Below are 12,866 nucleotides of genomic sequence, written 5' to 3'. Positions count from 1 at the left end.
TTTATGTTCAGTCTTAATACTGTTTATGTCCAGTAACGCCTGTGCTTCTTTCATTTATCCAGTTACAATTTAAAGTTAACAAATCTGACGTTTGCTATCATTTTTAAAATGTTCAGACTTAGAGGCATATCTAGTCAGAATCATCCTCCCTCCCCAAATCTCTTTCCTCACCTCTTTGAATTTGTCAAAACATTGTTGAGAAAAAAAGAACTATTTTTCATATTATCATCAAAATATGAAAATCCAGCAGAACATTCCTAAGTGCAGCCTAAGGGCCTGGTGCTCTCACTCATGTGAGGAAGCCCACAGACTTCAGTGATACTACTCTCATGAACGAGGGCTACAAGCACAGGCCCAGTGTAATTGAGATCTATGCAGCAACTTGTCATCTTTAAACCAAAACCTAACCAAACATCCAAATGTCGTCCGGGTGAAATCAGAGTAACGGAAATGAGGGAGAGAACAGGCCTATACTTTCATCAAATTAACTTCGTAGCGGTTACAGGCTGGTTCAGGTGTTGAGGCAGGACTTACAACCCCAATGGCACCTGCAGAAAACATTCTGCTCTCGTTTTCATGTGTGAAACCCCATTGAATTCAGTGCTAATGCTTCATTATTGAAGCAGAATTTGGTCTCACACGTTTAGTAAGAATACTGACGCAAGATGCACAATGTGGCTTCCTTGTTATTTCTGTTAAATCCAGAACATGACTAAAATGGAGCCATTTTGTGACAAACTACGTCGTCACTCAAACCCCACCCCTCTAAATATACCCCAGCGGCAATTTTTTACCTGGTGTTCCAGGTGACCCTTTTGTGCCTGGTAAGCCGTTCAGACCATTTAAACCAGGAAATCCAGGGAATCCTGAGGAGACATTATAGAAGCTTGAATGGACAGTCAATAGCTTGTAGCATATAAGAAGCTGCTAATCTGAAGGAAATGTACAAAACAAGGAGACTGTGCATGCGTTTAGTGCTTCTGGAGATCAATGCAAGTAAGATTTTCCTCTAGACACCTCCCATTAATGCAAGACGAAGAGCTTTTCCCATAGTCACTTACTTTTATAGTTTTACCTGCAACAAAACCCTACTAGTGACCCAAACCTCAAAAATCAGATAAGAGCCTCTCCCTTTTCAGACATTCTTCGGGTTTTGAACAGCTGGAGCCCACATTGACACCACTAAGAAATGAGGGGCAGTTACTAATGCACACCAGCCCAAGCACAGTAGACTACAACTGTGCTGTCTGCTATATCCTGCCCACCCAATACGCCAGTTTCTTGATTTAACTTTTTCCCCAGGTGGAAAGTTAAAGAAAGATGCACCTTTTGGCCCTGCTATCCCAGGGAGTCCGATGAATCCTACAGGTCCAGGCTGCCCTGGAGAACCCGGGAGACCTGCATTTCCTCGCAACCCAGCAATTCCAGGGAGGCCTGAAAAGAAGTGACAAAATGACAAGGGATGGACTTTCACGCATGTACCCGCACTGTTGAGAGTAAGCATTGGACAACTCTCTTTTACAATTTGCAGTCTTTCACCCTCTCATGGCAATTAAAGTAGAAGTGGTGGATGAGCAAACTGCTACCTAGACAAAGCAACCCCAAAATGCACACTCTCTATCACATATCATTACAACAACTAGCTGTAGAATATTTATCAAACAGTTTATCTGATTAATTTCACTATTTTTTCCCACATTAATTATTCAACCAATGTGTTTTTCATCATCTGCCCAGATTATAGACTTGGGTAAATAATGCACAGATATATACATTGACTATTTACATCGTTAATCATGACAATGGCTGGAGAACCAGCCACGGAGAGCCTGCTGTAAATTACCGTCTGTAACTCACACCAGGGATCATTTGAACCCCAGAAACAGCGCAGGATCCAGGAGGTGCAAAGGTGGCTAAAACTCAGCTCTCCTCCTCCCCTTTCCCTTTGGCTATATCTTCTGTGCTATGTTACACAGGAGTTACAATGCAGGATCTGCCTCTAGGTTTATCACTACAGAATGTGGTCCTACCTTTCAGACCAAGAATAGAGGAAAACACAGAGTGCCAGACGACAGTGTGTCTGTTACAAAAGGTCTTTTTTGTTTATTTCTCTATTAAGATGAGGCAGCCCTATCACAAGCAACATAAGAACAAAAACTAAAACAACAAAACTATATCTTTGGCCATCCACAAACCTCACTGGTTAGATGCTATGCTCACTGCCATACCTGGTGGTCCTTCTTGGCCAAGGTCACCTGGGACACCTTTAGGCCCATCCAGGCCAGTGCTTCCTGGGTATCCTGGTTCACCCTTTGGCCCATCTTTCCCCCTCTCACCTTAAATGATAAGATGGAAAATCATAAAAGCCCACAGACCATACCATCATGAATCTGTTATCTAAGGTTTGGGAATGAACTAACAATTCTGCTTTGCAATGCTATGGCCATTGGAGTGGACTACAGGATACTGCTGTTATGATCTCCCAGTATCCTTTGTGAGGTCAAGGGATGAGCAGCAATATCCTATGGAGCAGGCTACTGGCCAGACGGAACATTTGCAACCAATCACAGGTCACTGCCGAGTACTAGGAATAAAAAAAATAAAAATGGGAGAGAGAGACAGGAAGGTCACAGTAATTTCTGTGTCACTATGGCTCAGCGGGTGACTCTCTCCCCACTGGATCAAAAAGTTATGGAGACTCATTTTAACTGTTTGTGCTCAGAACTTCTGAAAATCAGGTTCTATAAATTGTAACTTCATAACAAGACTTTGCTGTCACTGGCGTCCAAGGCTAGGCATTTCAGATGAGACACCTAATCAATGTCAATTTCTGCCCATCCCTAGAAACTGTGCGGGTGGAAGTTAATGATCCCACGGCTTTTCTTTTTTAAAAAAAATAAAAAAAAGTGTCCCAGCATCATTCCCCCTTTCAGTTGAACCAGTTAATAGTCTTAGGTTACACCAAATCTTAGTGGCATAACAGCTACTCTGTTTGCATTGAGGACATTATCTCAACGCTCTGTACTGCACTTTGGTTGAGATCCTTTTAGAAGAGGTGCTATGATATATTTCAATAACTTGCCCAAACTCATATGGTAAGTCAGCAGGAAAGGTGACTTTCTGTCCACTTCTCTAACCATAAGGCTACACTGCTTCTTCTCTCTAATCTGGCAGAGAAGCTATACTAGAGAAAGGCCTGAAGAAAATGAGAAGTATATGCATTTCCTGATGCTGCTGCACCAAAGGCCACTGAACAGGGGCCTGGACAATGCTATCAGGGTGCCAGAGACTGGGTGCTCTGGAACCTACAGAATATGAGAAGTTAGGTGGGACCTGAGGGTTGGGATTGAGATTAGGATTTTGGCTGGTTTTGGAGCGTTTAGTATTTTTCAGGCTCAGGCACGGGCCAGCTTCTAGTCCCCACATCTCTCATCTGCACGAGAAGACTCAATAAGTGTTTTCAGATAGTAAAATCACAGGCTTGTGCAGCAATGCCCAAGGATAAACCCTGCAGCTTTCATTCCAGAAATTCCTAACCATCAAGGGTTACTTTACCTGGGAATCCACGGTCCCCTCGTTCTCCTTTATCTCCTAACCCACCAGAAATTCCAAGTGATTCCCCTGGGTCACCTGGTAGAAGTCAAGAAAGGGAAATTTTGCTCTCCGGACTTGATTGTGCTAGTAGACCATTCTGTAATTAACCCATTCACTCCTGAATTGTAGCTTTTACATGTTGCTTACTACTCTTTCTCTTGAAAATACACCTTTGCTACAGTTCAAATCCCCGGACTTAACAAAGGCAAAACAAATTACTTGCCTGGGGTAAAATAAATCTTTTTAACAATATTTGCGTCAGCTTTGGATGCAGAGCTATGCAATGATCCAAAAAGCCACAAATTAGATCACAGGTAACACCTAGCTTTTCTCCTAGCTTCTAACTTCACAGCTTCTATTTATTTATACGATTGATACAGGATTATTTTCTAGATCTCTGGATGTCTCTGGTATTGTGCTATGGACAGAAGGTTCAAAGGCGTGTTTGCTATTTAAGCATCAAATTCCCACTAAATTCCAATGGGAGTTGGGATCCTAATTCCTTTGAAAATCCCAGCCTAGCTGCATATTTAGGTAGGTGGTTAAAACGAAGAGCACCATCTACTGGCACGCAAGAGTATGTGGCATTGTTCATTGCTTTATGGTCCACTGCAAAAAGTTTCCTGACTGCATCTCTTCACATGTACAACTCTGTTAAAACAACCAGAGCAGGGGACAGTTGAAAATTGCCTCTCCTGTCTGCATTGTGATTCTCAGTGCACTAAATGCATTTAAATAACAACAGAGGGAGGAATACACAGAGCAGATTTCTAGTGGATTTACCTCAGAAGATTTCTGGTAACCACTGACTCGTCCAGCCACCCATCCTGTATTTTAAGGGACGTCCCCTATTTGCTATGAGAGCTGCTCAGAATATTTACATCCAAGCAAATCAAAAACTGGCAACTTTTCCCTCACAGTCTCTCACCCACTCTCTTCTGCTGGGTCACACTCTGGAAAAGGCCTGGGGGCTGGAAATCATTTTCTTACCCTTTGGACCGGGGAAACCAACAGTTCCTGGGAACCCTGGTGCTCCTGAGATACCCTCTGAACCCTGGAAAAAATAATAGATGATTATCCTCATGCCTACTGCCTGCAGCCTGGGTTCTGCTGATAGCAGTGAATTGCACCCCAATCTGTCTGGGGAAAAAAGAAAACCCTCTTTTTCATTTATCAGTGCCAGCTATTACCAGAGGAGAGCTGATTTTATCAATGAGGTGGTGTGGTAGGCAAAAGAACTGCCAGCCTCTGTTGTTCTGATACAGTATGTGGGATTTTTCTAAGTGCACTCAGAATGGAAGATGCATATTTACACTTTCTCCTGGAAATCCGGGTAATCCTATGATTCCAGCCTGTCCTTTCTGTCCTGGCAAGCCGGGTGGTCCAGGCAGGCCTGGGAACCCTGCATCACCAGGTAGTCCTCTATCTGTGGTTGGCGATCCTCGTGGACCAGGAAGACCAGGTTGTCCACGGGGTCCAGGGAATCCTTTATCACCTAAATGTATACAGAAGACAAAAATGTGTGGCTACATCATCATAAAGACATTCAGCCCAGTCAAGAAGCTTATTCTTCAATGCTCCCTGCAAAGAAGAGGAGGAGATTTCATTATTTCTGCAATAAAGAAGCACAGCTTTGAAGAGCAACTCTTGATTCAAATTCAGAGTGGCTGTGTGGAAAATCTTTGTAGAATCTGAAAGTAACAATACTGCAGGCTGCTAAATGGACAGAACATCCTCTGCCCAGAGCAATCAGAATTACTGGGTGGTTAGTGGTGGCAACTTTCATTTGGAACGAATTCTAATGCTGGTAAATACCTCTAGGTCCAGGGAATCCTCTCAGTCCAGCTGACCCACGATCACCTTTGTCTCCCTTGAATGCCAAGGCCAATTCTGGGGGCCTAAGAACCGGGAGTCCAGGCAGACCTCGATCACCCCTGTCACCTGAAGACGTAAGAGAATTAAGCTGTACGAGAGAAGGGTCTCTTAAAAGGGGAGTGTTTAAACACAAGAGGCCTAGATTTCAGAGCTGCGGACCACCTGTGACGCCCACTGAAGCCATTTGAGCTGTAGGTGCTCAGCACCTTTTAAAACCAGGCTACAGCTACTTTACACCCCGAATAGATAATGAACTGGCAATCAAAAAACGGAAGCAGCTCTCCTCCCTTGCTGCTCTTGGGCCTAGGGTGACCAGTGAAAAATCAGGACGAGGGGTGGGCAGTAATAGGGTCCTATATAAGACAAAACCCCTAATATCAGGATGGTCCCAATAACATCGGGGTACCTGGTCACCCTACTTGGGCCCCTTGCTGCAGCAACCCAGTAATTTAGTCACATTTGTTTTTCAGCGCTCACCTTTTAGACCAGAGGGTCCAGAATATCCAATATTTCCTTCCCTTCCAGCTGACCCAGGAATTCCTTTCAGCCCACTCACCCCAGGGATACCAGGCAGGCCTGGCATGCCAGGAAAGCCAATCAACCCGGGAGGACCCTTTTCACCTATTTGGAAAGAAGTTGTAAAACAAAGCGAGAAATTCAGTCTTTACAGATATTTTTCATACAAATAGAAGTGGAAGCTGGGAGCAGGGCAGGTACGGCCTATTGCACAAACCCAGACAGTCAAAAATCCTAGAGCACAAACGTAGGAGCGTTCTGTTAGATGTCTTCATTGCTGTAGTAAGCCTCTATTCACCACCACTTACTCACTAGCTTCCAGTTCACCATCAAGGGTCTATTCCTGTTCCCACTAGAGCACACAATACCAACTGATCCAACCAGAGTAGCATGTGCTTTCAAATCATGACTGACTATCCTTGTAAAATAAAAGACAGTTACCTTTTCCGTAACTGGTGTTCTTTAATATGTGTTGCTCATGTCTATTCCACAATAGGTGTGCAAGCTCGCCACGTGCACCGGTGCCGGAAGTTTTCCCCCTAGCAGTACCGTAGGGGGGAGTGCCCCCCCGACCCCTGGAGTGTCGCCTTCCTGGCGCGGTATAAGGGGAGCTGCGCGCTCCCCCCACCCTCAGTTCCTTCTTGCCAGACAACTCTGACAGAGGGGAAGGAGGGCGGGATGTGGAATAGACATGAGCAACACATCTCAAAGAACACAAGTTACGGAAAAGGTAACTATCTTTTCTTCTTCGAGTGATTGCTCATGTGAATTCCACAATAGGTGATTCCAAGCTATATCTGTTGGAGGTGGGAAGGAGTTCACAAGTTCCCAGGACAGAGGACAGCCCCGCCAAACCCGGCGTCATCCCTGAATTGGGAGACGATTGCATAGTGCGAGGTGAATGTGTGAACCGAAGACCACATGGCAGCCCTACAGATGTCCTGAATGGGATGTGGGCCACAAAGGCAGCCGACGAGGCCTGCACCCAAGTCGAATGTGCCCTCACAATGGGCAGCGGGGAATCCCTGCCGGCTCATAACAGGTATGGATGCATGAGGTGATCCAACTGGAAAGCCGCTGAGTGGAAATCGGCTGGCCCCTCGTGCGCCAGTTTGTGCTTCGTTTTCTCTTCCGTACGACGTTTCCCAAACTCTTCATTCTCTCACCACCTATAATTTCCCCCACTCACAATCCCACATTGACTTTTCTGATTCTATCCCTATGGACTAAGGATCATCTCTTGGCCAGATCTGGGGCTCCCATGTGGAATTACAATGTCTGAATGCTCACCTAAGACACTGCTTCCTACTGAGTGAGGGCAAATCTCACCACATCCATCCCCAATGTAGCTCTGTCTTCCCCATCAAGGGGTCACTTGTCTCCCCAGAGAGAATGACAGAGACAGTCAAGAACGTGCCACTCTCCCATTAGGCTGTGATCAGATTAAAAAAAAGTACTGGGTGACTGGCACCTTAAATAATTTTTATCTTTGAAGACAAATGGTGATACAACATGCAACACATTGGTATTCCTGAAATCATTTCTCCATTATCTACTTCTGATATTTCTGTTGTATCAACTTACCTCAGTATACTTTACACGTTAAAAAAAAAATCACTTCAGAAGGGTTAACTTCTTCAATGTGAATATTAAATGCTATTATAGATGCCCTTTGCTAACAATGACCCCAACTTGGATAGTGGTTTCTGTGTGGTGGACCCTAGGAACTGAACCGATATATCCTTTGGCAGGGTCCAATGCAGCTTTTAATAACTAACCCAATCTGCAGTCACATCAGCAATCTAGCAGTGAAATGAATGCATCTGAACACAGGTTTCCCTGTAACTTTCCATCTCTCCCAACAAGTCGGGCCTAAAATCATCATTCGTGTTACTTTAGCTGTGCATCTGAATCCAGCCCCGTATGACCATTTCCTAATTTATACACTTACCTTTTGCTCCAAAGAAACCTGGACGTCCATCTCTACCCAAAGGCCCAGGTGACCCTGGGAATCCTCTGTCCCCAGGTGGTCCTGGAAAACCTTCTAGACCTGGGAAGCCTTTCATACCAGCAGGGCCTGGTGGACCTGCATCACCAGTTGGTCCTTTGACTCCACGAAGTCCTGAATCAATACAAGCAAACTCAATAGCTTTTGTCATATAAGCTTCTGGACAGTTTGGTGAACTGTTCTGCACGTTCTTTAAATGTAGCATTGCTTTTAATATGAGAGCTGGACCTCAGAATGATGGCACATGCAGCCTTCTAGCAGGCAGAGTGTTTAGATAGGCAAAACATTAGTCATCCAGCAATAAGAGACCTGCCTACGTCACTTCAAAACCAGTAACAGGGAGACTTTTTGAATTATTCTCCTCCCCCACTTTGTCAGCCATTAAAGTGCAGAGCAGCAGCAGGTCTCACCTTTTAACTTCAAGGCAGAAAACCAGAGCATGGGATAAGGAGCATCAATAATGTTAACTTCCAGTCCCTACCACATCACCTGGGTCAACCAAAGGGGTCAACTGAAGAGTGGCCTGTTCATTCTGCTATTAAGGTGCTACTTCTTAAAAGTTAGATCAGTTAGTAGTTAAAGGAATGAGCTGCTGAATGTGTTACGATAAAAGCATCTCCAGGATTAACATTGTTGAAATATTTGTGCACAATTCAGTCTCTGCATCTGTCAGAATGTTTCTGGCTGCACCTTGGAAAACATTTATTTCAGAAAAAAACAAACAAGGTAAAGGCTTAAACCATTGAAAAAGGGAATGCTCAGCTACAGCGTTAAAAAGAAAAAAAAATCAGGTAGCTTCTGAGAAACGGCACATAAAGCGGAAATATCAGATGGGCGAGCTTTGCAGAATCCTGGATTTTAGCATTTAAAGCTACAACCTGTTTTTTTAAACATAAAATGCAATATCTGCTTAATTAAAGAAGAGAAAGACAATGCGTGCTTGAAGTCTAAGAATATTAAAGACTTTTCCCCATGGGCTTTGTTCTTTGTTACCATCTGAGCATACTCGGTGCAATGGTTCTTTGCTCTCTGGTACGGTTAAAATAAGGGGTGCAACCTATAGTCAATGCAATTCTTGTAGCATTTTAAAAGCTAGGTAGTTAGTTCATGACCTTTTATGCTACAGTGGATTTTCTCACCTTGACAGCCTATGTGAAGAACACATAACCAAACAGCGTGACATCAGAAATGGAGAGTTGATGGTAAACGGAATAGAAAAATGGTGAAGGAAAAATAGAAACACGTGAACAGAAAGCACAAGGGCACTAAAGAAATTAATGACTCAGAAAGAATACTGCAGCAAAACCTTAGTCACTTAAAGTTTATCATCCACCAATTAGTGGGTTTAAAAAATTAATTAAAGGCAGGGGAGTCGTCATGCAAACTACCAAGAATATAAAACTATACAGAAGAAAAAGCCTCCTCCAACTTAAAAAACAATACTTTCTGGTGTTCACTTTATAATGCTAATCTCAGAGGCAACTCTGAGATTAGTATTTAAGAACACAAGAATGGGCATACTAGGTCAGACCAAGGGTCCATCTAGCCCAGTATCCTGTCTTCTGACAGTGGCCAGTTGTCAGATGCTTCAGACCTATCCTCCATGAACAGATCTAATTCTTTTTTAAAGCCAGTTATACTTTTGGCCTTCACATCTTCCCCTGGCAACGAGTTACAGAGGCTGACTGTGTGTTGTGTGAAGAAGTACGTCCTTTTGTTTTAAACCTGCTGCCTATTTCTTTGCGTGACCCCTAGTTCTTGTGTTATGTGAAAGGGTAAATATTCACTTTCTCCACACCAGGCACGCTTTCATAGACCTCTATCATAACCTGCCTTTGGTAGTCTCTTTTCTAAAATTAACAGTTCCAGTCTTTTTAATCTCTACTCATTTGGAAGCTGTTCCATGCCCCTAATCATTTTTGTTGCCCTCTGCACTTTTTCCAATTCTAATATATTATTTTTGAGATGGGGCAACCTAAACTGCACACAGGATTCCAGGTGTGGGGATACCATTGATTTATATAGTGGCATTATTATATTTTCTGTTTTATCATCTTTCCTAATGGTTCCTAACATTCTGTTAGTTTTTTTGACTGCCACTGAACACACAGCAGTTATTTTCAGAGAACTCTCCACTATGACTTGAGTGGTAGCAGCTAATTTAGATCCCACCATTTTGTACTCCTGTTCTTTTTGTGGATACAGACTAACACGGCTGCTACTCTGAAACCTGCCATTTTGTACGTATATTTGGGATTATATTTTCCATTATCCATTACTTTGCACTTAACAACACTGAATTTCATGTGCCATTTTGTTGCCCAGTCACCCTTTGTAACTCTTTGTAGTCAGATTTGCACTTAACTATCTTGATCAATTTTGTATCATCTGCAAATTTTGACACCTTACTGTTTACCCCTTTTCCAGATCATTTATGCATATATTACACAGCACACGTCCCAGCACAGATCCTTAGGGATCCCGCTACTTACCACTTTTCACTGTGAAAACTGATAAATTTATCCCTAGCCTTTGTTTCCTATCTTTTAACCAGTTACTGATACATGAAAGGAACTCCCCTCTTATCCCATGACTGCTTACTTTTCTTAAGAGCCTTTGGTGAGGGACCCTGCCAAAGGCTTTGGGGAAGATCAAGAATACTATATCCACTGGATCCCCCTTGTTCTCATGCTCTCTGACACCCTCAAAAAATTCTAATACATTGGTAAGGCATGATTTCCCTTTACAAAAAGTCGTGTTCACTCTTCCTCAACATATTGTGTTCATCTATGTGTCTGGTAATTCTGTTCTTTACTATAGTTTTAATCAATTTGTCTGGTACTGAAGTTAGGCTTAATGGCCTGTAATTGCCCGGGTCACCTACGGAGACTTTTTTAAAAACAGGCATTGCATTAGCTGTCCTCTAGTCATCTGGTACAGAGTCTGATTTACACGATAGGTTACGTACCACAGTTAGTAGTTCTGCAATTTCATATCTGAGTTCCTTCAGAACTCTTGGGTGAACGCCACCTGGTCCTGGTGACCTATTACAGTTAAACTGATCAATTTGTTCCAAAACCGCCTCTACTGACGCCTCAGTCTGATACAGTTCTTCAGATCTTTCAACTAAAAAGAATGGCTCAGGTGTGAGGATTTCCCCCACATCCTCTGCAATGAAGACCTATGCAAAAGAATTCATATCGCTTCTCTGCAACAGCCTTCTCTTTCTTACATGCTCCTTTAGCACCTTGATTGTCTCCTGATTGTTTGGCAGGCTTCCTGCTTCTGATATACTTAAAAAACATTTCCTGTTAGTTTTCGTGTCTTTTGCTATTTGCTCTTTCAAGTCTTCTCTGGACTGTCTAATTATACTTTTACATTTGACTTATCAGAGTTTATACTCTTTTCTATTTGCCTCAGTAGAATTTGACTTAATTTTTAAAGGATTTTTTTGCCTCTAATCACCTCTTTTACTCTGTTTGCCATTGTGGCATTTTTTTTGGTTCTGTTACTTTTTTTTTATTTGGGGTATAACTTTAGTTTATTTCTCTCCTCAAATAGTTCTCCAGCTTTGTCATTCTGCAAACCACTGTGTAAGAGACAGATGTTCTCACAGACCATTATTTTCTACTAAACATCTGGTCTCTCCTTTGCTTGATTGTCATAATGTTGCATATTGTGCTACCAGGAAAGACCCTGTGTAGCGCAACTCAAAAGCCACTACTCTACTCAGAGTCCCTTGGGCCTATGAAGGGAGGGGGAATCAAGATGGTCTTCCACTGTCTCAGGGGATGAAGAAGATACGTATAGTTGTGCCAAGAAGCCCAGCAATTTTCAGCCCATCCCAGTTAATAGGATTTTGCCCTCTGACAAGGGTCACTTTTCTAACAATTTGTTATGTATTTGAAATTAAAGCATGAACATTGAGATTCATCATTCATCCAGCAAATATGCAATAATAAAGTAATTTAAAAACTGGTATTTTTAAGATACTTCATTCTATCGTCTCCTCTGATGGCTTATAGCACAATAACACCATTTCTGGCTGCGAGGAGTCTATCCCCGAGGCCCAAATTCTGCGATCAGATACACACATCCAGCCCCACTGGGTAGCAACCCCAGGTTAACTCCTAGCAAATAGTAAATCTATTCTAAATCTTATTTAACATCCTGGTGTTTGGTTAAGCCACTCAGTCTCATCGGAGACACTACATACCTGGTGATCCTGAGAAGCCAACTGCTCCCCTGGGACCTGGTTCTCCTTTAATGCCAAACGGACCTCCAGGACCAGGAGGTCCTCGCAATCCATCAATACCTCGGAGCCCTGGATTACCCCGTTCGCCTTTAAAACCCGGTAAGCCAGGCCTTCCATCAACACCTGAGAGTGAGAGGTGGGATGTTACTTCACAGGTGAGAATAAAGTTACCTGCTTTTAAAACTTGTATAAATCACCTCAGAATTACACTAGATGCTCAGGGAAACTTAGTAAATACGGAACTACAAACAGCTCAGAGGAACTGATGAACTGGCCTCAAAAAGATACTAAAAAGTAACATTTTTTCTGAAAGATAAACAGCTCCAGATTCCAGAAAACCAGCAGCAAGGGTGCTCACCCTTCTGTCCAGGAAATCCAGGTTCTCCAACAAGTCCTTTATCTCCTGGGAATCCAGGTCTGCCACGCTCACCCAGGGCTCCTCTTTCAGCACCAAACACTTCACCAGGAGCTCCTTTTGCCCCTGACAAGCCAGGAGTTCCCATCTTTCCAGGGAAACCATCTGTTCCATCAAGTCCTGGAAGCCCTTGTGGTCCCTGATCTCCACGAGGCCCAGGAAAGCCTTAAAGAAAAATCCAGCCAATAATACACAGCAGAAAA

General features: G+C 43.2%; 1 protein-coding gene across 6 annotated transcripts in view; it reads right to left on the bottom strand.

Moving 5' to 3' along the window:
• COL4A6 (collagen type IV alpha 6 chain) overlaps positions 1–12,866 on the bottom strand; it is a 185,939-nt gene that overhangs the window by 11,516 nt on the left and 161,557 nt on the right. For all 6 annotated transcript variants that reach the window (XM_043522997.1, XM_037908887.2, XM_043522996.1 and 3 more), the window contains 11 exons: positions 12,607–12,828; positions 12,210–12,371; positions 7,937–8,107; positions 5,947–6,090; positions 5,410–5,535; positions 4,908–5,089; positions 4,585–4,648; positions 3,556–3,630; positions 2,229–2,336; positions 1,327–1,434; positions 795–866 (listed from right to left, as the gene is read on the bottom strand). In XM_043522997.1, coding sequence (XP_043378932.1) covers positions 795–866; positions 1,327–1,434; positions 2,229–2,336; positions 3,556–3,630; positions 4,585–4,648; positions 4,908–5,089; positions 5,410–5,535; positions 5,947–6,090; positions 7,937–8,107; positions 12,210–12,371; positions 12,607–12,828 — 1,434 coding nt within the window. The remainder of the gene's footprint in view (positions 1–794; positions 867–1,326; positions 1,435–2,228; positions 2,337–3,555; positions 3,631–4,584; positions 4,649–4,907; positions 5,090–5,409; positions 5,536–5,946; positions 6,091–7,936; positions 8,108–12,209; positions 12,372–12,606; positions 12,829–12,866) is intronic.

The sequence above is a fragment of the Chelonia mydas genome, chromosome 9 (genome assembly GCF_015237465.2).
Source record: "Chelonia mydas isolate rCheMyd1 chromosome 9, rCheMyd1.pri.v2, whole genome shotgun sequence".
NCBI lineage: Eukaryota > Metazoa > Chordata > Testudines > Cheloniidae > Chelonia > Chelonia mydas.
This window is presented reverse-complemented; position numbering and strand designations above follow the sequence as displayed.